The sequence below is a fragment of the Argiope bruennichi genome, chromosome 1, assembly GCF_947563725.1.
Source record: "Argiope bruennichi chromosome 1, qqArgBrue1.1, whole genome shotgun sequence".
Taxonomy (NCBI): domain Eukaryota; kingdom Metazoa; phylum Arthropoda; class Arachnida; order Araneae; family Araneidae; genus Argiope; species Argiope bruennichi.
Genome location: NC_079151.1, coordinates 18,783,202 through 18,809,279, shown reverse-complemented (window position 1 = coordinate 18,809,279; position 26,078 = coordinate 18,783,202). Strand labels below are relative to the sequence as shown.

General features: G+C 27.0%; 1 protein-coding gene across 2 annotated transcripts; it reads right to left on the bottom strand.

The window, feature by feature from the left end:
• Positions 1 to 1,649: 1,649 nt before the first annotated feature.
• Positions 1,650 to 16,264, bottom strand: LOC129976144 (putative uncharacterized protein DDB_G0281733). 2 transcript variants are annotated; one of them, XM_056089562.1, is made up of 7 exons: positions 16,137 to 16,264; positions 15,648 to 15,782; positions 13,915 to 14,097; positions 10,535 to 10,697; positions 7,345 to 8,649; positions 6,085 to 6,374; positions 1,650 to 1,971 (listed from the first exon to the last, which is right to left on the bottom strand). In XM_056089562.1, exons 2-6 carry the CDS (start codon positions 15,732 to 15,734, stop codon positions 6,097 to 6,099), a joined length of 2,016 nt encoding a protein of 671 aa, XP_055945537.1. In that variant the 5' UTR covers positions 15,735 to 15,782; positions 16,137 to 16,264; the 3' UTR covers positions 1,650 to 1,971; positions 6,085 to 6,096. The 2 variants fall into 2 exon arrangements, with proteins under 2 accessions (XP_055945537.1, XP_055945547.1); XM_056089572.1 differs by having other exon boundaries at positions 10,535 to 10,694.
• Between the last annotated feature and the right edge of the window lie 9,814 nt (positions 16,265 to 26,078).

Below are 26,078 nucleotides of genomic sequence, written 5' to 3'. Positions count from 1 at the left end.
GTACCTGCTAAAAAAATCTATAAATTTAGTTTCACTAACTGAAATGAAAAAATGGAATTAAAAATACAAATTGAATGTGCAACGACTTTTTTTTTTTTTTTTTTGGTTCCTTTCCCCTGCACAAACAAAAAAGAAATGAGTTAAATATAAATAAAACAAGACACAAATTTTGTAAAAAAATGTTTATTTTTTAATGAAAATAATTTGATGGAAACAACTCCAAGGATTAAAAACTATTTACACTGAAGATATGAACACTTTTATTTTCTTATCTAAGAATTTCATTACATTTCTTTATAATTAGTAATAAAAACCGTATATGTTTCAAATCTGTAATACATTTGTACTTCACTAATGAGTAATAAACACATAATTACATTTAAAAGTAGTTTAATAAATATGTATTTAAATAAATTAATTGTAGTAATATCACATTTTTATGATTGTTCAGCTTAGAAATTTAAAATTTAATTATGTCAATTTATAAATAGCATCAATATTAAATATATAAATAAAGGAAGTTTTTAACTTGCAAGTCACTATTTTCAGAAACACCATTCTTTTTTTGCACATGCAGCAGTTTCCTAAAAGGACACACATAATTTCTTTGTAATTCTTCTTGATATATATTAAGTAGACAATTTTCACTTCATAAATAAAAACAAAGGAAGTCATGGTCTTTAGATAAAAATTAAACAAAAGGTTCTACAATTTGGCCAATTTTATAACAAAAAGGCAGTATAAAATATTAATATTTCCTACAGAAAAAAAAAGAGGGGGGGGGGGGATTAACCATATTCATAAAAATTACTTTACGAAGATTATTTCTTGCATTTAAATTTACTTTTTCTTCAAAAATCAAAGTTGGCACTAATCTCAACATAAAATGTTAAATTTTTCATATTTATGATTATAAACGCTTTCTTTTATTTAAAAAAAATTATCAGCATCATAAACTTAAGTAAAAACACCTTTTAACCAAATTTTGAACTTTTAAATTTTATTTATTCGCCAGAGAATAAATATTATATAGATTCAAGCATATATTCTGTAATCAAAATTTGATATAAATTATTTAAATTTTAAAATAAATTTAAATAATAAAATAATTTAAATAAATAATATTTTAAATAATATCATTTAATTAAAATATTTAATTAAATAAATTAATAACAAAATATTATTTATTATTTAATAAAAAATAATAATAAAATAAAACAATAAAATAAATTAAGTCAGCTAAAAATGTATCAAAATATTTATTTACAACTTAATAGCAATACTTATTTTTTATCTAATAATTAATACCACATATAAGTAAATCCCAAATTATTGACAATTTTTAAGATAACACAATTTTTTTTTTTCAACATTTTAATTCAAAGAAATGTTAACTCTTACCATAATAGCACAAATAAAGTGCACATTTAGGAAATTGCTGTAAACTTTTTAGGAGTTGCTGCTGTTTTAAATAAAATTGAACCTGCATGTTATACACCTATTATTTATAACATAGATTTATTATAACTATAAGAACTTTCCTATACCTATTAATTTAGAAATTCATGGTGTTTCTGACCTGATATAAACTCACCAAAGTATGTTCCTACTTATGTGTTTGATATGACACAAACTCTTCATCACATAACTTTAAAGAAAACAATTTTAATGAGTATGCTTTCATGAAGACTTTAATAATTACAAACAACAATTTCAACTCCAAATGTAACATTTTTCAGATGTTTGGCTAACAATATCTTTTAGATGTTCAGGCAACAAGTTTTCCTGGATGTTCTGGTTACAGAAAATGCTGGTACAAAGCGTTTCCATCCAAAATGTAGTATTGGTTGCTTCACAGGCACATATCACATCATTAATTGTCTGGCCATTTTTTTTCAATACAATCATTTACATAAAGTAAACAGTGAAAAGTACATGTCAGTGTTATCTGTAGCAGTGCAAGAGATGAACCTATAAAAAGATGGCAGCATTTTTTTAATTTAACATTATAGATATAAAAATACTTTTCTCCAGGTACAGGAAAAATATTTATTTAAAAAAAAAAACTTTTTTTAAACTGACACAGTAATGAAGAAACAAAATACACTGAAATGAAGTTGTAAACATGTGTAAATAATATAAATATTGCAACACAAAATTAAAAATATATATATATCACAAAATTTTGTGCAAATATGAAATGAAGATCGAAATAACAAAAGTTATGTTAATATCACATTTTCAACAAACAGCAATGATCTTTACTTAAATAATATTATGAAGATATACAAAAAGAATATGAAAATTACAAATATTGTATAAATGCAGTTATTTGAAATGTAAGTAATGCTATAATAGTAACAATTTTTTTTAGTACAAAAAGAAATTTTCAAAAAAGCTTATTTCACAGCTTAATTATTAAAAAACACAACTATCATTTGAAAACATACATTTCTTACATACACCATTCATACAACACTTATTAAAATTTATCACAGTAACATTAAAATAAATTTTGCTTCTATTCCACTCCAAGTTTAAAATGATCTAATATTGCTAATGACACTGCTAACAGAAATGTAACATTTTTTGGGAATATTAAGCTTTAATACTTAAGTAAAATATAATAAATTTAACCATATAACATTTGATATAGACAGTTAATGCTAAATTCATATTTATATAGCATTCCTAAAGCAATAATATTTTGTACTTTAAAAAAACATATACTTGTTTTATGAAACATAAAATACACACTGAAAAGAATTCGAACAACAAAACTGCTTTAAAATACAATACATTAATAGAACTTTTCTACAGTTGGGTATATTTCACAGTAATTGCAACTGAAATAAATATACATATTAATTAAAAATGTCTGTATATATTAAAAAAACGTTATGATGTTGTAAATATGCAATCAATACCGTTAAAACCGTAATTACAATACATAATTAACTATGATTAAAAAGAAATTCCCCCAAGGAAGAGCACAAGTTTATATTCACACACATATATAGATCACAGCTTATAACAATACACATTCATACACGTGTGATAGATATATAAGTTTTTCTAATTTGGAACAGCTTATGCCTCTAATTCAAAGTGGTGGATTATTCTTTTTGACAAAAAGGAGTTAAAAAAAAGTCTTATTTGTGAACAAACATGACACAAGAATCTAACTATTATATTACACTTAAAAATAATTTATCACATACCAACTGCCACTTTTAAAAGTGATTAGGAATATGCAACAAAAACAATAATTTATTCTGTCCAACATCACTGAGAATTAATGATTTTTCAGAACAGATAATATAAATAGAAACAGCATACACAATCAGATAATTTAATTACTAAATTAATTAATTACAATACCAGCACAAAATAATTTATTTTAATTTTAGTACATTTTATAAATGAAATCAAAAATGAATTTTAAAAAGCTGAAATAATTCATCATATATAAAGAAAAATGGAAAAATATGGAATTTAAAAAATAAAAAGCATTGATCATCAACTTGATAAAAAAAAAAAAAAAAAAATAACTGGCACATTAGCAAATCTAACTTGAAGAATGCTTCTCAGAAACAAAACTTAATGTTAAAAAGAAGAGCTTTTTGTACTACACAAACTTTTTTAATATTCAATTTCTTATCTTTGAAACAATTTTACAAAATATTTCTCCTAATAAATGTTATAAACTTATTTTTTCCCCATCAAAAATATCAAAGATTATATAATTTCTCTGTATTTAAAGGGGGGGGGGAGAAAAAAACCCCATAAAAATAGATGTTAATTTTATGAGAAAAAAAAATGCGAAAGAAAGAAAAACGGTGGAAAAAATGTGAAAAACTAATGAATATTTTAACCATAATCATCATAATAATTACACAGTTAAAAGAATTTAATGAAAATATCTACATAGAAATATTAATATTTTTGGATAACAAACAAATTTAAGGGATAATCTAATAAAAAATCACTCGGGAATAAGAATATGAGAAGTAATGAAGAGGCAAAATATGATATGAGAGAAGGAATAAATTTGTTTCACACAAATAACTAACACATTACTTTACTTGTAAAAATACAACAAATTTAAATAATATAAAATATGTGAAATTATCATGTTTTATAATAGTTATTAAACTTGTTTTTCATATAAAATACATTACATTTAACAGTATAAAATAAATTTGTGTAGAAACATTTTACAATGTTAATATTTTAATTTAATTTAAATTATACAATGAGCATTATAACAGAAGTTACAAAACAGACTGTTCTAAAAATAGAGATTCACAAATGTTAATTTTGATTGATTTAGAAAACTATGATGATGTCAAATTCATACAAATTTCTCCAATGTTCTCTTAGGCAACACATTTCTAACATGATGGCAACCTAAGTATGCTATTTATATTCCTTGCAATTAATAAAAAAAAAAAATTTACAAAACAGTTTGGCAGTTTTCAAAAATATTTTGTTTTAGGACTTTAAATATTCAATATCCAACAGTCACAATTTATATATTTCAGATACAAATTTGGAAAATCTGTTATGACATATCAGATTTTTAAAAATAATAAGATAAAACTTTTAAAAATAAGCAAGTAGATATTAACATATAATTATATATTCAAAGAATAATTAAATATAGATATATAAAAATTTCTATTAATATAATTAATAAAAAATATTAAATAGCAAAAAGTGCATATTTTATACATGTCAAATGCAATTTATTAATAAAAGCATATTTTAAAAATCTAATAAAGTTATATAGATATATTCACAATGCTTCTATCTAAAAATTTACACATTATTATAAATTAACACATGGATATGTTTTAAAGAAAAATATATTAAAAAAAATGAAAAACAAATAAGATTTTACACTTTAAATTAAAATCCTTAAAGAACATGTACCAGATTAAAATTTATCACAGACTTTTTTATAAAATGAATAAAATCTAAATGAAATTAAAAAGAATAAAAAAGAGAAATTTTGTAGCAAAAATATAGTAAACTTGCACTCTGCTTCTTACGAATACCTCAAATGAATATTAAAAAAATATTCAAACCAAAACACTGCACAACTCACGCAGTCAACATTGATAATTAAAAATATATAAAATTTTTAAATATAAACGAACATCCAAAATGCTTAAAATTATCACAGAAGTGCTGAACACAGAACAAGCTGAATAAAAACACATAATATGACTAGACACACAATAAATATATACCACATTCAATTATATTTCTTTGAATATAACTGAACATAAAAGAAGTTCAAGATCAAAAATAAATTATTTGAATACATTTTTTTAAAAAAAATGACTTATGAAACAAACACTTAAAAGTTTCATTATTTACAAAAGAACAAACATATATGCAATTAAGATACTATGAGCACATTTTTAAGAATTATACTTATTATATTTCAAATTTAATCTAACTTTTAACACTGATAAAGAAATTACCAAATATGCAATCTGAAAGTACACAATACTTTCAAGTTTTAAACTTACATAAGAAAAAAATACTTTAAATAAACTAAATCTAATAAAATTGACAAATTAAAATCAGTTTTAAACTCCCAATAGCATATTTAAAATACGACATTCATTAGTTCCACTACAAAAACTATAATTCTTTAATTTTGTATGATATCTTATTGTATTATGGTTTAAAATGGTATCTTTTTGATGACTTACAATATCATTTAATTCTTTATTCTGCATAATAATCAGAAGTTTGCAGAAACACATTATAGGATATAATTAACAAAAAATAATACATAGAAAGCCTTAATTGTTCCCTTGCATAGTTCTTATACTCCATGTTGAAAATGCATTGAAATAAACCAATGCAGATAATCCCTGCCCCTTTCTGCTCAGTCCATTTTGCAAAACATTTGATTCAACAACAAAGCAAAAGCATGATTTTCAACAATATAGAATTAATAACAGTAATATAAAAATGTTATATCAAAAATATAAATAGATATTTAAAATAGGAATTCTCTGAATAGTTACATATAAAAGACAACACAGAAGTTGAAGAATAATTTACCTGCTTACAAGGTCACCTTTCAATTTTCATTCTTCTGCCTTTGAACACATCTAAATTTCTACAGGTACTCTTTTCAACATGTCGTTTTGAAACTTCATCTAATTTATTCCCCGATAGTTCAGTTACAACACGATAATTCTGCTTTTTATATTTTGTATTTACATCAGCGTCCTCATCACTACTTGTACTGATAAAAGCTGCTTCTACATCCTTTGTCATTCTAATTACTCTTTTATGAGGAAGTGTTCCAAGACGCATATGGACAGGAACCCGTTTAACAGCATCCGAAGCTAAAAGAGAAATTAAAAAGCATTCGAAATATTAAATTTATCAACATTTGGAAGAATGGTATTTTCTGACTGTTGTTAACAATAAAGATTTAATCTTAAATTTATTAAGAAACAAAAAAAAAAGTTTCCAATTATTGTTTTCCCCAAATTGAAAATACTTAAAATGTGTAATTCTGGTGGAATCTAATCATTCTCACCATTTTTAAATAGATATCATAAGACTATATCCACATAATGAATAAAAGGAGCTGGAAACTCAGAGATTTAACGAGAAAATTAGTAAATAAATTTTATTAGTTGGCATTTTTGGCATACCTTGTGTTCTAGATTCTATCATATTGTCAGACAAAAGCTGTATTACCTTCATTGTCTTACTTAAATTCTGTTCATTATGTACATGTATATCTTTTTAATGGTGACCAAACCCATAACATCATAACACAATTAAAAAATAAATGACATGTTTATCTATTATCTAAATTCTGAAATTAACTTCACCATTTTATTAATCTTTAAAAAAAAATATTTTTCATTCTGATTATTATTATTATTTTCTTTTTTTTGGTAAATACACAATGAAAACTTTGCATCGTCAACAAATTTTTAATTAAAGAAATGCCTTTATTGATACAAAAAATTTAACATTAATGTTAAATTTATTTCACACAATATGACACATTTTTATTTGTCATTTAGGTTAGGTTAGACTTGTCTACAATTAATTTAATTGGATTAATCTACTCTCTTTAAAAAGATTAATACTACAGTTATTTAAATATTCATGAGAACTTTAAATTTATCATAAAACTTCCTTTTCCAAATTTTCACTAGTGCTAAAAAACTGAATACTGAAGTAGGGCTTTATACTCTCACCAACATAAAAATCTTTCAAAAATTTGAAAGCAAATGATTATTTTTGGAAAATGCAAAATTTTTATTTAACTACTGCAACAACAAAAAAATCACTTACTATTAATATGCTTCTCACATCCAGAAACAGAATTTTTCACCATAGATGAAAGAGCCTTTGGCTTTTCATCAGAATTTCTTTGCCTTTTCAATATTGCATGAGAACTCGATTCAGTTAATGATAGAGAACGCTTTTCTGATACAGTATCATTACTACGAATTTTTGATTCATCTGTCCTTGCAACAGGTTTAACAACACTTGAAACCAATCGTAGTCGAGGACTTGAGATACTACTTTTACTGGAACTAGAACTAGAGCTAGTTGATGATGAAGAGCGCCCACTATGCCTTCTGCGCCTACGAATTTGAATTTCACTTCGTCGCTCAAGACTCTGACTACGACTTCGTTTATAGCTCCTTTCTGAACTGTGACTGCGTTCTCGCTTACGATTAAGGTTTGTTCGAACATCAGTTTGGAAACGATTATGGCTAACATGATTTCTGATAGGACTAGTATTGTGATCATTTTCTGATGAACTATGACTTTGTGCCTCAGTTTTATGATCACGGAATCTGTAATCTCTTGACTTATGTTTGTATGCATGATCACTATCTTCACTACTATCAGAACGTCTTAGATGAATATGATTCCTATTCTGTTCTATTGAATAATGATTATCAAATGAATCATTTTGAATTCGAGATCCAATTGTCTTGAAAGGTTTTTCTTGCATCCTTTTTTTAAGTTCGTATCGTAAATCCCCTTCAGAAAGATTTTTCATATGATTTCTTGAATCATTCATAGTGAAATTATGATGAGAATCAGTTTCTATACGTTTTTCTGACTGCTTTCTTGAATATTTGTAATTGTCTTTTTCAAGTGTCATGTAGTTTCTGGATAAATTGTCCTTTTTTGAATTTGATCCACCATTACTCTGACTTCTTTGAAATTGAATGGGTGAATGACTACGTATTTTGGATACATGTTCATCACCAGTAGAACTTATATTATGGTAATTATCAGAAAATTCCCTTTCAAGCTTTTCTTTAGATACAGCTTTAAAAGTCTTTGTTTCTTCTTTTGAACTATTTAAATATGCATCTTTCCTTGAATTATGAACATTTTCTGCTTTTTTATCTTGCGAATCTATATTATGAAAACTCAAACGTCGATCAGGAGTTGTCTGCTGTTTCTCAACTAAACGTTCATCCTCTGTATTTTCTTCAGGAGTAAATGTTGAGAAAGGTTCAGATGGTTCGTCTTGCAGAACTGTATCATTACTATAAGAATCATTATCACTGTTATCATAGTCTGAGTCTTCACTACTCTCAGAATCTGATCCATGACGATTAAATCTGGTTGGTCCTGAAAAGTAAAATATTTATTACATTTCATGTTTCATCTTGAAATGGAAATACATAATTTATACAAGAATATTTTCATTCTGTTAACAGTGTTACACTGAAAAATTCCCATGGTATAATTCATCATCAAATTTTAAAATTCCCATATATATATAAACCTGTGAATGTACAAATATAATGCATGTAAATTATAATTTTTTCAAAGCTTGTATAAAAATTTATGGTATTCATAAAATAAGTATTTTAAGTTTAAAAATACATATATAGTGAAAAAAGAAGCACATTTTTAGGAAATTTCTATTCAAAATTATGGAACTATAGAATTAATGCCAACCATTTAAATAAAGATTGCTACTGCTCTTTACAAGGCTAAAAGGATTCAAATATTCTTAAAATTTTTTTTAAATACAGCAAAAAAAAAAAAAAAAAAAGTGCAATAATATTACTAATTTGATGCAAAAATAATTATTACAACATTATACTGATTAATAGTGGGAAGGACAGCAACAGGTATTTAAGATGAAATCTGAAAAAGTATTGTCCCACTAAAAATTTCAATCAGGTTAATATTCAATTTAATTCTTAGCATATAATTCAAATCATGTTAAAAAAGCAAAAATAATTGTGAAGTAAAATTTTGTTCTGTTAAAATTTCTTTTTGTTAATCTGCTATAAAAATCACTAATAAAAACTTTCTACAAATATATATTAAAAACTTAGAAAATTATAAAATAACAAAAAAATAAAGTTTACTTTAGAATTACTTCCATGAAAAACTAAGCAAAGGAAAAAAATGTTTCAAAATGGATTTGCAATCACCAAAAATGTCAACATCAATATTTCTATGAGCCATCATGCTTAATAGCTCCACAAATTTGCAAAAGGCATTTATGAAATTATCTGCCAGTCATTTAATTAAAGCTGTAACAAACTAGATGAATGAAATTTGACAAATAGTTTTATTACCAGATTTCTAATGTCCACTAAGATCAAGTATATATGAATGAGATAGCTTATATGAAAGACACCATGCCTTCTTGCCATCCATATGAAATTTTTGTTAAAAGAGAATGGTCCAGAAGGCTATTGTACTACAAAGCACAAAGCATGAAATACTACGTTATTTTACACTCTGACTTTAAAATCTGTCTAATAGGAAATATATGCCTGTTGAAACTAATTTTGGAATTTGAAAATACATTCTAATTTATAAAACAAAACAAAAAAAGTGCAAAAGAGAAGTGATTAGTTTAAATCATGGAAATGAAAAGTAACTTTCATACATAACACATTAGGCACTAATGTATCCATTCCCAGATATTTAGTGACAACACATACATCACTAACAGAATGCTTACAATTTCTCAAGGGATAAAAGAAAAAAAAAAATTACAATTTCACAAAAAATTTTTATGTAGGAAAATTAATTAACCGAAGAATATTAATTTGCTGCATCATTACAACACATGTACAAGTTGAATATATATATATATATTAAATCTATATTTCACATTTAGAACAATAAAAGTTTAATGTAATGGATTGTGAACTAACAATACACAAATCGTACAATTTATAAAAGAAAAATACATCACCACAGCATAAATTGAAAGAACTCTTGATCAACAACCATCATCACAACAACCATTTTTTTAAAAATCTTTATTCATGATTTTTTTTATGTCTTGATATATGTCAATATAATGAAGGAAAAGAAAGTTAACATGACTGAAGAAAAGGCAAAAATGTATAAAATTAAAAATATTAATGTTTATTATCCGTTCGAAATGATTCAATATTAGTTTTAATAGCATCACTTTTCAAATTAGATATAAAAGTTATGTAAAATGCAAACATATAATAAAATCATAGAAATTAGCAAGTACCTATTCGCCGGTATGATTTAGGAGAAGATGAATCTTCATTTACAGATTGACACCACTTATGTTGAGGAAGAACAAGATGAGATGGAGTTTCTTTTTCATCTGTCTTCTTGCAGAGATTCACAGGTGTGATAACTATCAAATTTGAACGCTGATTTCCTTTCTGCTAAGAAAATCATTCATACAGTTAATAAAAAGATGTCAAAATAAGATAATATAAAGGAAACTATATTATATATATATATATTTAAACATAAATATAATACATCTCAACATCTCATTCCATAATTTATGACATCAGATTTTATTTCAACAAATATATATTTTTTTTAAATCTGCCATTTCTTTCTATCATCATTAAAATACACTTATTATTCTTAATTATAAGCATTAACTAAGCTATATATGTAGAGTATAAAGTATTACTATGAAAGAATTTACATGTACCTATAAACTGAAAAAATTGCATCTAACCTTTTTAAACAAAATTAATGCGAAGTAGACAATTCTTTTCAAAAATAATTTTTTTAACCAAGCTTATGTTGCAGCTGCAATTAAATAAAAGAGAAATTTTGAATAGAATCATTTTTTTTTTTTGAAAAAAAAATTATGTAATCATTGTTTGGTGTAAAGAAAGAATTGCGCATTTACACATAAAAAGTTTCAATACATCATGCCATAACAAGAAAAAACATACGATTAGATTCAAATAAATTATCACTTTCATACAATAAAATTTTAAACAGGAAAATGAATAACAAATGCAAAAATATATACACTCATTTTCAAATATTTAATCATAAAATCAAAAACAATAAATTAAGCACTATCAAAGCCATATTCATTACTTGAAAACTATTCAAATTATAAATGCTATATTTTTCCACACAAAAGAAAGCATTTCCCAATGGATCGCAGTAATATTAGGATTGCCACTCAAATCTGATTTTTAAAAAAATTCCCCCCTCCCCAGTTTTTCCAGCATTTCCCCTATACATGAGCAGTATAAGAGGAAACATGTGAATGACACTAGTATACTAGTTACAATAGAATAACAATACCCTCCTAATTTTTCTCAAGAGAAAAAAAACAAAGGGAAGTAAGCAACAATTCCTCATTACATGAAATAATATTATATTTAATGAATGTATAGAAACAAAAAATCTTTATTCTCTAGAATTTTGCAGGACAAACTCACATGTTAAGAAAAAAAAAATATATATATATATATATATATTGTTCAAGCTCTCAAATTTAAAGTCACAATATATTAACAGGTTTGCCACTCAAATCTGGAAAAAAGATTCCCTGTTCTTTCCCTGTACATATATTCAAGATACAAGGAAATGCACGAATAGCACTCATGTGCTAGTCATAATGCAAGGTTCATATAATGTCATGATTTTAAGGAGAGGAAAAAAGAAAGAAAAGGAAGCAACTATTTAACATTATTCCCAATAACAGCATATTAAAAGAAGGTTTATATTTACATACAAAAAAATATATTATCTAGAAATTTATTTAAGAGAGGGGATATATTGCCTCACATACTCTTTAATTGCAAGTCACATAAAATTAAACACCTGGGTAAAATAAAATATAAAACTATTTTGTTATTATGATACAAATCATTTAATGATTACTTAACAAAAAAATTGCTAAGCAAGATTTTTTTTATATATCCATTTTTGCCAATTCATGTAATTCGGCATCAATTTCTGCAAATTTTTCAGCCATCACCTTCATGGAGCTAATCCTCAACAAATAAGGTATGATATTTTTGTACAGTCTAACATACATTTTTTAGCTATTTCACTTTCAGTAACCATATATTAAAATATTTCTGATATATCATTGAATGCATTAAAGGACGAATGTGACACAACAAATTTTAAAGCTCATAAAAATTCAGCTTTAAATTATAATTTCTGAACTAAAAGGTAAGAAATCAGTTTAATTTCAGGCATTAAGTTTGAGGTTTTCAGATTTGACATGTTATCTTTTCCAGTATTTTTTTTAGATACTAATTCCAATAACACTTATGACTCTTTTGAACTGGCAGGCAGTCTTGTATGTTTTACTCTTTTTACATACCTAGTTAAGTGCCTGTTTTCCTATATTACTAAGGCTAATTGTCTTCTTACAAAGTACAGTACTCAACAAATAAATTTTACAGAATTCAGCAAAATCAGGGTTGATTTTTTTTTATCATTCAATTCATATTAAATATAGAACTTTTTTTTTCTTGCAAATCATACTTTCTTTCTTTCTTTTTTTTTTTGCAACAATTTAATTTTCAAAGTTGTTTTACATTTGTTAGGTGCTATTTTTTTTTCCTTTGATTGTTTTCTGTTTTTCTAAAATTTTATACTTTATACACCCTAATTTTACATACTGTAGCAAATTTCTTCAGATCAAAATATCGAAGAAAACTAAAGAAGTTGAAGCAAATCAACCATTCACTTTACACTTAATACTAGATAGTTTTTCAATAAACATGAATTAAAATAAGACGCAGCTTTTAAAGCAATAATTTTTTGGGGCATGCATTAAAACATTTATATTTGTAATATTCCTTCCAAACATAAAAATCTTTGCTGCGATAATATTCAAGTAGCTTGTAGCCACTATTCCAATATCGGTATCCCCCTCCCCTTCTAAATCTTAGAAATTGGACTGCTCTATGTAGAAGGATAAGCCACCAGAGTTTAACAGTAGTGGATGGTGTTTAGCATTATTTCTGAAATGTTTAAAGAAATCAACATTTTTTAGATAAAAAAAAAGCTAAGCAATCTAAAATTCTCTGCACTTTCCCAGTTTTTCAATGAAAATTTAAAAACCTGTGCTTTTCCCCAGTGCTAAAAATACCCAGTGTCGTGGCAGCCCTGAACATGATTGAATGCAAAATTATATTAGAAACCCAATTTAAAAATATACTGTAACAAATTATTCTTCAAAGATTATTATTTAAATGTAATATAAAAGGAAACTAGCAATATGTTCTATGCATACTAATTTTCTTTAAAAAATTCTACAAAATGTTCAGTTCAAATCCTTTTCTCAAATTTTAACAAGAAAAAAAAATTTTTAAATCAAATCCAGATTTATGACCAAGTCTACCAACGGAAGCTAAACTAATATTCTAGCTAGTCAGCAACATTATCACTGAATATTAAAACTCATTTAACAAATTCCAAACAATAATATCCTGTAAGGAATTTAAAATTTCAATGGCATCTAACCCTAGTCCACCAGCAAAAAAAAAAAAAAAAAAAAGCATAACATAGAAACTATAAAATGTCAGATTTTTTAGCTTTAAAAATAAAAATGTTTAAAATAATTTTTTGTTGATATAATAAAATGAAAATTTAAAAATTACTTACAGGAAACTGTCTTCCCCTGCCTCTTCTTGATGGTTGAGAATTTCTCCAAGACTGTTGATTGCCATACACAGATCCTTGAGACTGATCACACATATCTTTCATTGAGTAAGTTTGTTGATCTGCAGACTTTGATGTAATTAATGTACTAACTTTTGAAATGTTTTCAGGCGCAAAACTTCCTGACTGAAAAGTTGAAATTCAAAAAAATAAAAAAAAATTAGTTGCATTTTCTAGCACAATTTGAAATTTTCACTTTTATATATAAACTATATGCAATTTACGGAAACCCTCCAAATGCCATTAGCAACTTTTTGGCTTAACTACATGCCACTGAAGAAGTTTAACATATATCATTGGCCAACACAGTCAATGGACTAGCCTTTAGTGATTAATCATTAATCACTTTCTTGGGGAAATGCTCCAATACCAAAATAAATAAAAAACTATACATTATAAATACACCTCTAAAAAATTGAAATTGATAAATAATTTCTTTCAAATATTACTTGAAATAAAGTTATTTTTCCTCATAAACATCATTTCTTAAATATGATTTACTTGAAGAGTTGTAATAAATTTTCAATAGTGCTAAAACTGAACACTAATGAACTGCTTAGACAATAGTATCACAAATAAACTAATATCAAATATAATTTTGTAATATTTTTCATTCTCCTACTATACAATAAAAGGCTACACAAAAAATTACATTATACAGGGCCATCATAATGACCATAAAGTTTTTAAAAATCCAAAAATGTGTCATAAGACACGAATGAAAAACATGCAAAAAGTATGAATTAAATAATCAATATACAGAAAAAATTATCATAACTATAAAAAAATTAACTTTTATATTAATTTCAAAATATTTATAAAAGTAAGAAATTAATAACATACGATTTTCTCAAACACATTTAAGAAGTACATTGTTAGAGCAAATTTAGATGCATATATATAAAACAAAAACTATAAGAAGAAACCCAGTACATTATTGTAAATATACCTCAGTAACATAATTTAGGAAACATATGGTCAATCTTTGTTATATATCTCGGACACATTACTGGCTTTTTGTTTTCTATAAGTTTTTTTAATGGCATGACTCAATTGGTATATATAGCCATAGGACCCATTTGTTCTGATGCAATTTGACAACTTTGCAAGACAAGATATGGAGGTATACGCAACAAGAAAGAACCTCTACTTTGGTGCCGTAAAAGAAAATTTCTACCACCTGATAAACTGCAGAAAAAGTAACGAAAAAAGTTTCCTTAGATTACAAGTTTCCTTACAATATAATTTGCTTCAAATAGCAGAATGAGTTGCTTAAGCATGTATGAAAGGTTTCATTCTGTCGAACTTTGGAAGTTTTGTTTTCTTCATAATATTTATGCTTTAATATCTCTTTATTAGCAAAATTAACAAAAAAATTTAGTACAATGTATTTTGCATATTATATTAAATTACTAATGAAATTTAAACTGGTTGGTAGAGCATTTTAGAGATGACTAAATATAAAACATTTTTATGTAAATAAACTAATAAAAGCTTACAAAAACTGCAGTAATTCGATAGTGTATATTTGACTCTTAATGCAAAATTAGAAAAGTCAATTCTCACTCAAATTATATTTACAATTTACACTGTTGTGTTTAAATTCTAAATTAAAATAACAATTTAAATAAATACACACAAAATATCACATAAATAGTTAAAAAGTTATTACTTACGTCTCGCCTTTTAGACGGATGAGTTTTTAATGTGGCCAATGCTGCCAAGCGAAGAGCTTCAAGCTCTTCATCACCTTGCAAATCCATTATCTTTTCTTTATGCTTGACAATCGAAAAATTAACGTCAATTGTTACCTGAAATAAAAACTTTTTTAAATTTGAAGATTTTGAAAGATAAATTTTTAAGAGAAAATAAAAAGAGCATTCCCATATAAAAAAAGAAGCAAGATGATTTTCGGATTAAATTTCTCTCATCGAATGAATACATCAAATTACATATAATGGCAGAAATCATTAACAAGACAAACTTTCAGAAAAGTTCTACACAGTAAAGTTATTGTTATTTAAGAAGAGGAAAATAAAAGGGTACATGAACCTTTTTTAGGTTATTCTACAGGAAGTTGTCATTTTTTTTTCTCAGAGAGATTTATCAAAAAGAAATTAAATAAAGTAATTTACAGATATAAAGTAAAAATAATTTTTACTTACAAGGTTTTATATAAACAGGTGGAAACTATTTCTAACTCATATTTAATAGTATAACGCCATTTGCTTTAGTAAAAATAAATATTACATACAGTTAAACTAACAGTTAAGTTAGAAATCTTAAATTTATTAGGAAATATTACATTTTTAAATTTAGTCATATTGGATTAGGCATTATCGCCATAATTCAAACCATTTCCTAGTCACAGCTTAAATTTTAAGTTGCTTTAAAATCAGCCATTGCTAGAAATAATTTAGTTTCTAAACTCATTTTCAAAATAGAATTGGCAAAGACAGCAGTATATAGACGAAAGCGAGAAGACAAAAACGAAACAGATATCTCGGTCGGATGGAAATATATATTCATAATACAATTTTGAACAGAAATATGACAAAGATATAAACGAAAAAAATACTATGGTCTCCCAACTAGTCTTATTAGGTACTAGCCGCCTTTGGCGACCAGCCGGTTCGCCAATCTTAATGTTCGTTAAAATTTTCATAATTAAATATTTTATGCAATTCCTACTTTAATAGCTTCTTCATCAAAATATTTTAAAACTTCAAATTTTGATAGGCATATAATTCACTCATAATATTATAAACGCCTTCAGTCATAACGTAATATGTATCTCTCTCATTTTCTGTTGGCTCCCATAGAATTTATACTTTAAATTAAAGTGGAAAGGATTAATCTGCAATTAATATAATAATATTTTTTACTGAAACAAAGTATTTTTTTGTAATATGATTATTGAAAACAGTCACTGAGTGTTTAAACTTTATGGGCACTAAAGAATATCTTTCTTAATTTATGTAATATTTTAAAAATTTGTCAACAAAATTTTCTCAGATTCATCATGACCAGATTGACTAATTAACAATGTTTAATTTTAAATGCATAAAACACTAAAAAAAACAAAAACGAATCGTTTAAAATAATTGGTTGAAAGCAGGTTAAAAAAAACTACTTACAAGACGATGGTCTTAAAACTATAAGCATACACAAAAAATATATAACTAACATAAATACACTTTAATTACAAAAGCATGCAACTAATCTAAAAATAATTTAAATCGTCCGTTGATATTGGTTGTCATGTCAACAATCAGAACACAATGCGCATGCGTGAATTTACAACGCTAGTTACGGTAACGCAAATCCGTGAGTTTTTCTAAGCCAGTTGGAGTAACGCTATGCAGATTAGAAATTTTTATTTCCTTTATTCTGTTTTATTTTAATTCAAAAGTATTTCAGAATTAATCTGAAAGATCGATTAATTAACAATGTTTAATTTTAAATGCATCAAACATTACGAAAATAAACAGAATCCTTTGAAATAATCAGCCGAAAAATCTTAAGCCTAGCCTCATTACTGTTGGGAAAAAAAACTGAACTCTTACTCATTTGGTGGTAGGGAAAATGAATAATTTTTTGTCGAGAAAGTAAGCTTTTAATTAATAATTAAAATTCTAATTAAAAATTGAAAAAAAGGGACCCCAGGGGCACATTCCCGACCTCTAAGGTATACATGTACCAAATTTGGTAGCTGTAGGTCAAATGGTCTTTTCTGTGGAGCGCCAACACACACACACACACACACATTGAACTTTATATATAAGTATAGATGTTTTTTTAAAGCAAGCGAAGAGGGGAAAAAAACTATTCTAAAAAATTGGGTAAAGCAGGTGTTCTTATTAAATAAGTAATTTTTTTAAAAAATGAAACGAAAAAGGGGAAGAGTTATTCTATAAAATTGTGTAAAGCAGATGTTCTGTCTTAGAAACTTCTTTTCCCTTTCCAGCTGTGTTGCCATAGAAACCGGCGCACAGCTGTTTAAACGAATCGTTTAAAATAAACGGTTGAAAACAGGTTAAAAAAAACTACTTAAAAAACGATGTACTTAAAACTATAAGCATATACAAAAAATATATAACTAACATAAATACAATTTACTTACAAAAGCATGCAACTAACCTAAAAATAATTTAAATCATCCGTTGATAGTGGTTGTCATGACAACAATCAGAACAATGCGCATGCGTGAATTTCCTTCGCCAGTTAGGTGACGCAAATGCCAGAATTTTTCTACACCAGTTGGGGTAACGCTATGCAGATTATACATTTTTAATTTCCTTTATTCTGTGTTATTTTAATTCAAAAGTACTTCAGAATGAATCTGAAACATGGATTGATTAACAATGTTTAATTTTAAATGCATAAAACATTAAGAAAATAAACAGAATCGTTTGAAATAATCGGCCGAAAAATGTTAACCCTAGCCTGATTACTGTTGGGAGAAAAAAGAACTGAAGCCTTATTCATTTGGCGGTGGAGAAAATGGAAGATTTTTTTGGCGGGAAAGTTAGTTTTTAATTAATAATTAAAATTCTAATTAAAAATTCAAAAAAAGGAATCCCAGGTGCACATTCCCGACCTCTAAGTTATACATGTACCAAATTTGGTAGCTGTATGTCAAATGACCTGGCCTGTAGAGCGCCAACACACACGCACACACACACACACACACACACATTGAACTTTATTATAAGTATAGATAGAAGATATCACTATCTTTAGGAAGTCAAAAATTACGTCCCCATCATGGCCGGACAAAAACCTTCTAGGGTCTCTTAGGGCAATGCATATATCGGGAATCTCATTTGCAATCTCTTACTTTTTACACCAACAGGGTCGGATTAAGCTCTGTAAGGGCCCATGGGTAAATTAGTCTTCTAGTTTCTCATTCCTCAAAATCCTATATATATTTTTTAACTTTTATTTCATATTTAAAAATTAAGAAAAATTCATGTTGTAAATTATTAAATCACTATAATTATTATCTTCTTTAAATTTATTAATGATGAAGCATTTTAAATTTACGTTTATGAAATTTATTGTTATTAAAAATAATAACTTATATTTCATTTTTAAATTATTTAAAAAAAAACTTAATTATTTTTCAATAAAATAATAGTTTTTTAAAGTAAAAAATATCACATCAAACCAAAATAACGAAAATATTTAAATTTCGCAAAATAGTAAACCTTCCCAAGCCTTTTTTAACACTCTTTTAATGCTTATTAATTTCAGGATCAGACTTTTTAAAATTAAAAAAAAAACAGCATTATTTTTAGAACAAATCATATTTTATACTATATTATGCACAATTTCACATTGCCCCATCAATTTTTTTAACACAAATTCAATTAAAATATCTTGGAAATCATTTTTTTTGTCCATAAAAGTCAAAGAATTCAAGTATTTTTGATTTGTTGATGATCTATAACAATTTTTAAATAGTTTCAATTTTGAAAAAATTTTAGAAATTTTGTGACCATAAAGCATTTGATAACTATCATCACGTTCTTAAAAAAATATTATATCACATTTTCATAGATCAGCTTATAAGGATCTGTGGAGATTGCATTCCCGAGGACAGAACCCGCGACGTTAAGGTCCGTAGCAGCGTAACATAACCACTAGACAAAAGCGATCAGCCTGGTCCGAAGGCTGTTAACTGGCTTATGAAGCTACCACCACAATACTCCCCATGAGTGAGTCGGCAAACAAACAAACTATATTATTGCGCCAAGCGTTACGGTGAGCTTGTGTGAATTGTTGCTGTAAAGTGGTGATGTTGTCTGTTGCCTCAAGTGAGTCTGGCGACTTTTTTTTATTTGCTGCGTTAAGTGCGTCTGACGAATTTTTGTTCCGTCAAGTGAGTTTGTTAACATGTGTAGGTTGTTTTTTGTTTCGAGTAGATGGTGCCACGACAACTGCACGAAGCTGCATTGTCAAGGTCACCAAAGTGGAGATTGAATTGCCAAGGACAGAACCAGCGACGTTAGGGTCCGTAGCCCCATAACATAATCACTAGACAAAAGTGATCACCCTGGTTCGGAGGCTGTTAACTGGTTTATGAAGCTACCACCACAGATCCATTGTATGAACTATTTTTAGTTCATTTATTTTTTTAGAAATCGTGACAGAAGTATTTAAAGTTTATTATCTCATCATCAAACTCAGATTATCCTCTGAATAATATTTAAGGACTTTTTAAATATTTCGTTTTTTTTTTTCTTTGAAAAATCAACCAAGAATGTAAATATGGTTTCAATTTTATTATGCTCCTTCTCTGTATTTTATTCGTGATTTTTAAAATCATCTAGTTCTCTGAGCATTTTCATTTGAATCAAAAATATTTCAGACATAGGAGGATTTTGTGTGCTATATTTCATTACGGTGTAATTTTAACAAACATTAAATATATTACATGTGAAAACATTTTAATTTCAAGCATGCCGAATTTATAAGCTATGGTTTAATAAATGAAAACAGACAGGAAACGAAAATATGCAATAATCTTTACAACACAATGTCAGTTCATGACATATGATCAAGAGGAGGGGGGGGGGGGATCATTGATACTCTCTTTTCTCCGTGAAGGATTTCTTGCAAAGGTTGCAAACACTAGCTGCTGAACTTAAGAAATTTTTTTCGATTCTTTTTTTACTTTGTGATAGCAGATAAAGCTCTTTTCTCTTTCTTGAGTTTATGATAGAAGAGAAATTGTTGAGTCAGTCAACTAAATAAAACAAACAAGACCCCACTTATCTGCAAGCAAATTTGAAATAAATTCTTAAAAATATTCTAAAATTTAGATAAAAGTTTATTTTATTTAAAATATATTTAAACAAAGTGTCCTGGTAAGACAAAGTAAATAAATAAATATAAATGTCTTTGAATCACAAAAAAATTTCTCAAGTCTCCTAAGCAATTGCTTACTTTCTCTATTTGATAATCCGGCCCTATACACCAGATACGTTTTATCGATCTCAGTTGTTTTTATAAGAATTTATATAGCAAATTCAGTTAAATTGACAAAATTTTCAACTATGGAGCCGTTTCGATACAATTGATTGCTTATAACATATCTTATAAAAAATTCAAGATTAAATTTTTAAACAAAATATTAAAGAAAAAAATTCATGAACACAATCTAAATGCTATTTAATTACAGAAATGGTCAATTTTTATATGTGAAGTAAAATATTTTTAAAGTTTTTAAACAGCATAAAAGAAAACTATTAAATTTGTAAAAGAAAATTAGAAAAACATTTTGGCATTTTACCGATATCTAATTTCAATTTGAATTTGAATTAGCTTATATACTGGCTCTTATAAATTAAATGAGAGCAAAAAATTTTATATATTCTGAAAATATCATAAAGGAATAAATTAAAATTTCGGCAATCCCTAATGTTGTGGAGATTTTAAGCAGTTGCCTACTTTGCTTATTTGATAATCCGTCTCTGCTTTCTTTTTATATAAAAATCATTACAATGAGTATCAGAATAGCATTATAAGTTACATCATTTTACACACAAATTTATGAATACTGACAGATCTGTTTTCAAACAAGGCTGCAGTCTTGTTAAAAAATTAACCAGAATTTCATTGCTAAGTTATCTTAACTCCTTGCCTGAAATTAATAATTCACACTCGATCATATTAATCATTCAAGGGGAAAAAATTAAGAAAGGGACGAAGAAAAATAAATAAAATATTAGTAATTGCTCAGATCAGAGAGAACTACGAATGACTGTGAGCGGAACATTAAATGGCGTCCCTGGGATTGCAACATATCGTTGTTTCATTCTTGACAAGTGGTTCCCATATACATCGGTATTATGACTCATTCCACCTGCTATGGAAGTTTCATGCAGCATTGCTGAGCTGCCATATTTTGCAATATCAATAAGATTTGGATCATCGTTAAATATTAACATTTTGATTGAAGTTTCATAATCAGCAAAAATAATTTTTAAAGTAAATTATAAACTCTTATGATAATCAGACTCTTATATCAGACTCCGATAAATAATTTAGAATACAAATTGTTTGTTACGCATATTAATAAATTAAGACGATATAATATAAAGATCCATTATAATATATCAACACAAGTTGGAAAAAGGACAATTCTCTCCAAGATATTGTCATCGTTATCTTATCGATACTACAAATATCAATTAGAGCTATAAAATAATACATTTGAGATTAAAGGTAAATTGTAGGATTATAATTCTAGAAGAGCATATATTTTCTCATAAATTAAGATAAAATTGAAACTTTATTATTATTGTTGAAAAACCTAACACAATATTGTATTTTTTAAATGTCGAAAAAACAAACTAATATTCATTTCAATTAATCAATGCAGTAAAATTACTAACCAAAAAAGAAAAATTACTACCAAAATTTTCTCCTCCCTCCTCGCAGGGCCGATGTAAGGCATCAAGTTAAAATACCGTTAGTAACTAAAGTTACGAAGAAAGAAAAAAAAATATGTGGAAATAAAAGAATATAAGGAGGGGGGAAAGTGATAGTGATGTTCTTAAAACTTTATCGCACACTCTATTAAAGGTGTTATTTCAGAGATCGTCTTTCATGGCACTGGCCTATAATAGTTAGGAATCACTAACCTTTGGCGTGAAATTAGCATTTTCATGAATGTATCATGTGATCCTTGGCGATTAATTCCTAACTTGAGGTTAATAGTAATTGAAAATCGAATTCGTGTTTCAGATGCGTTTTCCCCAACTGATTAAAACAAAAAATTGATTATGATTATTAAAGGCTGGTTGCCTAGCCTGGTTGGTAGAGCGTTGGATTTGCGTCCCTTAGGTTGCAAGTTCGAACCCCGCCGGCAGAAGATTCCAGGCGTGCTTGAGGGCTGACGCGCGTATAAATCTCTCGTGGTCACAAAGTCCTCCATGTCGAGAGTAATGTTACTGGATCAGGGTGATCGTTCTCTGATTCAGGTCTAAATTACGATCTGTGGATGAGTGAATGAAGAAGCCCCGTAAAAAGGGTTGTGACGAGTGTGTAGCTAAGTCGTTCTCTTGACCCTAGATGGCGCTACTATAAAAACAAGAGATGCTCCCGCACCGGCTTAAAATCGTTGTCTTCGAATAACAGCGGGCTTTTCCATGGCAAGTGCCATAAGAAACAACGAAAATTGAAACGTAATTGCGCTTGTAGTCACAAAATCACATACCAAATTTGATATATTTAAATCATTGCACCTTTGAGTTAACATGTTTTCTGAAAGTACAAAAACGGCCATACTCTTGTCGGATTTGGTTCAAAATCTGATTAGCATCCACAGCATAAATGTTAAATATATGCAACATTTCTTATACATCTAGTTCTTCTTTTTTTAATTATAGTATTAACTTACATTCGCACAGCTGGACATACAACTTCCTCTGAACGGTCTTTATTCAAAGTTTGATAGAAATATACAAATTTGCTATGAAGATCGTAAACCAAATTTCAGCTGTTACCTTCGTCATTGACTGACATTTTCCAAAAATGTATTTTTCGAGCTCAGGAATGTCTAAAACAAAAAGATTCGTTAAAATTACGAGTTCGATTTTTTTTTTTTTTTGACAATTATTGTAAAAGAATTTGAGATAAAAAAAAAAAAAAAGTAGGATTCAAAATTAATGCAACATAAATTTAAATCAGTGTAAGGGAAAATTTTAAAATTTTTACTATAATTAAACGTTTCGATATTAAATTATTTTTATTCAAAACACTTACATATTCCACTCGAGGTACATAGCAGCTTATAGGATGCTTAATAAGTAACTGCAGCAAAAATTAAGCACTTTTTAAACATCTTAGTACTAAAAATTAAGCAAATTTGTATAAGTATGCATATGTAAACTGAAGATTTTATAAGAATATAATTTTTTTTCCTATTTTATAACATTGTATAGTTTTTATGCAAAAAAAAAAAAAAAAAAAAAAAAAAAAAAAAATCTTAAAACTTAATTTTAAATGCTTATTTTTTAAAATTTTAATAGTTATTTCTGTATTTGCACAACGTCTTCTATATAAAATTGTTTTTTTATTTTTTTATTTGACAAACATAGAAATGATCATAAAAACGAAAAAAAAAAGTATCAATACAAAAAAAAAAAGAAAAGAAAAAAAAGATCAACTTTTATAATATCAGCAATAAAGATCTGTGAACTTTTCCAATATTTCTTAAAATTAAAAAGTTTCATTCAGATAGATACAAATTTCTGAAATTGTCAATAGTGATGTAGAAGCTCAGCATGACCAAATACTTTGTATTTGACTTTTATATAAGCAACAACAAATACAATTCAACATGGCTGGGATGGAAAGCATAAATTTTTTTCTCGCACTGACTCATTCTATTAAGCAATTTTATTTGCAAACTTATAAAGCTAAGAATTAAAGCATTCCTATGGCGAAAATGCCATTCCATCGTATGACTGGCGAAACTGCCATGATATTGATGATAGATAATGCCATGTTTTAAATGTGGTTTAAAATATAATAATAGAAAATAATAGCAGAAATAATTTTTAATAGAAAATAATAGCAGCGTTCACAACTGATCATTGTTGTTTTATCAGAAATTGTCTTATCGCCACTTATTTCTAAAGTGTAGTAAAGGACTTTTTTGAACGTCTGATATTACTAAAATTTAATGAAAACCTGCTTTTTAGTAAGTAAAATTCTTACTAGAAATAAATCACAGAAGAAACGTTATATATATTTTACGGAAGAACGAAAATGCTTTAACAAGTCCTAGTTTTCATAAATTACGGAAACAAATTCACGAAGTCAAAAAAAAAAAAAAAAAAAAAAAAAGTAGTAGTTAAAACCCAAAAAAAAAAAAAAAAAAATCAGCGGGACTCACAAAACTTTCTCGCATAATGTTTAGCATGCCGTTGGCTTAGAATAGTTACAAAATATTAACCTTAAGTGTGAATAAACATTTTTACTGATTCTATCATGTGATCGTTGGCATGTGTTTGGTGATTAATCTGTGGCATGTGGTTGAAAGTATCCGAAAATCGAATTTGGGTTTTAGACGCATTCTCCCCAATTGATTAAAACAAAAAATTGACTCAAAACTACACTCATAGTTACAAAATCACTCATTAAATTTGGTATATTTAAGTCATTGCATTTTTGAGTTATCATGTTTACATGTTTCTGAAATTACAGACTGACATACGGTAAAGCCCTTGTTGGATTTGGCTCAAAATTTGATAGATGGGTATACTATAGATATGAAATCTGTGTACCAAATTTTAAATCTCTAGCCTTCTTTGTTTTGTAGTTATCATTCTAATTTATCAATCAAGACGGATGAGTGTTTCAGTGAACATGCATCCATCTTTTTCAAAAACAGACATTTTCCAAAAATGTATTTTTTGAATTCAAGGATGTTTGAAACGTGAAAATTCATTAAATTCTCGAGTTCCAATTTTTTGACAATTGTTATATTTTCTCTAAATTTTGTATACAAGAAAGTAAAAATCCAATTGAAGAATTTTTTTAAAAAGTCCTTCTTGAAACCAATGCGATATTTATGGAATTCCTGCTCTCAACTATAAATCAAAGTGTTCCTCTGTGCATTAACGGTCATACCTTCGAAAAAGTCGATTATTTCAAATACCTTGGCACAATAATTAATGACAATAATAAACTCAAAGCAGAAATTGACAACAGAATAAAAATGGCTAATAAATGTTTCTTTGGACTAAAAAAACAACTAAGATCCAACTTAATCAGTGGAAAAACTAAACTAAGAATTTACGACTCTTATTATGCTTGTTCTGTCTATGCAAATGAAACTTGGACTCTTAACACTCAGTGTTCTCTGAACATGTTTGAGAGAAAGATCCTTAGAACTATCTTTGGCCAGTACTAGAGAATTAGATTCAATTTTAATTATACAAGCTCTATAGGCAACCATAGATAACACTGGTTATCCGGAGTAATAGGTTAAGATGGCTCATCCATATCTGGAGAAGCCCTGATAATAGCACCCTCAAAATACCCACTTTTAAAAATCCCATGGAATTCTGGACCAGAGGAAGACCTTCGAT

Excerpts from the sequence above, each read along its gene's own strand:
- LOC129976144 (XM_056089562.1), bottom strand. The coding sequence starts at position 15,734 with ATGGATTTGCAAGGTGATGAAGAGCTTGAAGCTCTTCGCTTGGCAGCA. Across the intron at positions 14,098-15,647 it reads ATCCGTCTAAAAGGCGAGAC|TCAGGAAGTTTTGCGCCTGA; the intron begins GTAAGTAATAAC and ends TCAACTTTTCAG. Across the intron at positions 10,698-13,914 it reads GCAGGGGAAGACAGTTTCCT|CAGAAAGGAAATCAGCGTTC; the intron begins GTAAGTAATTTT and ends TGATTTTCTTAG.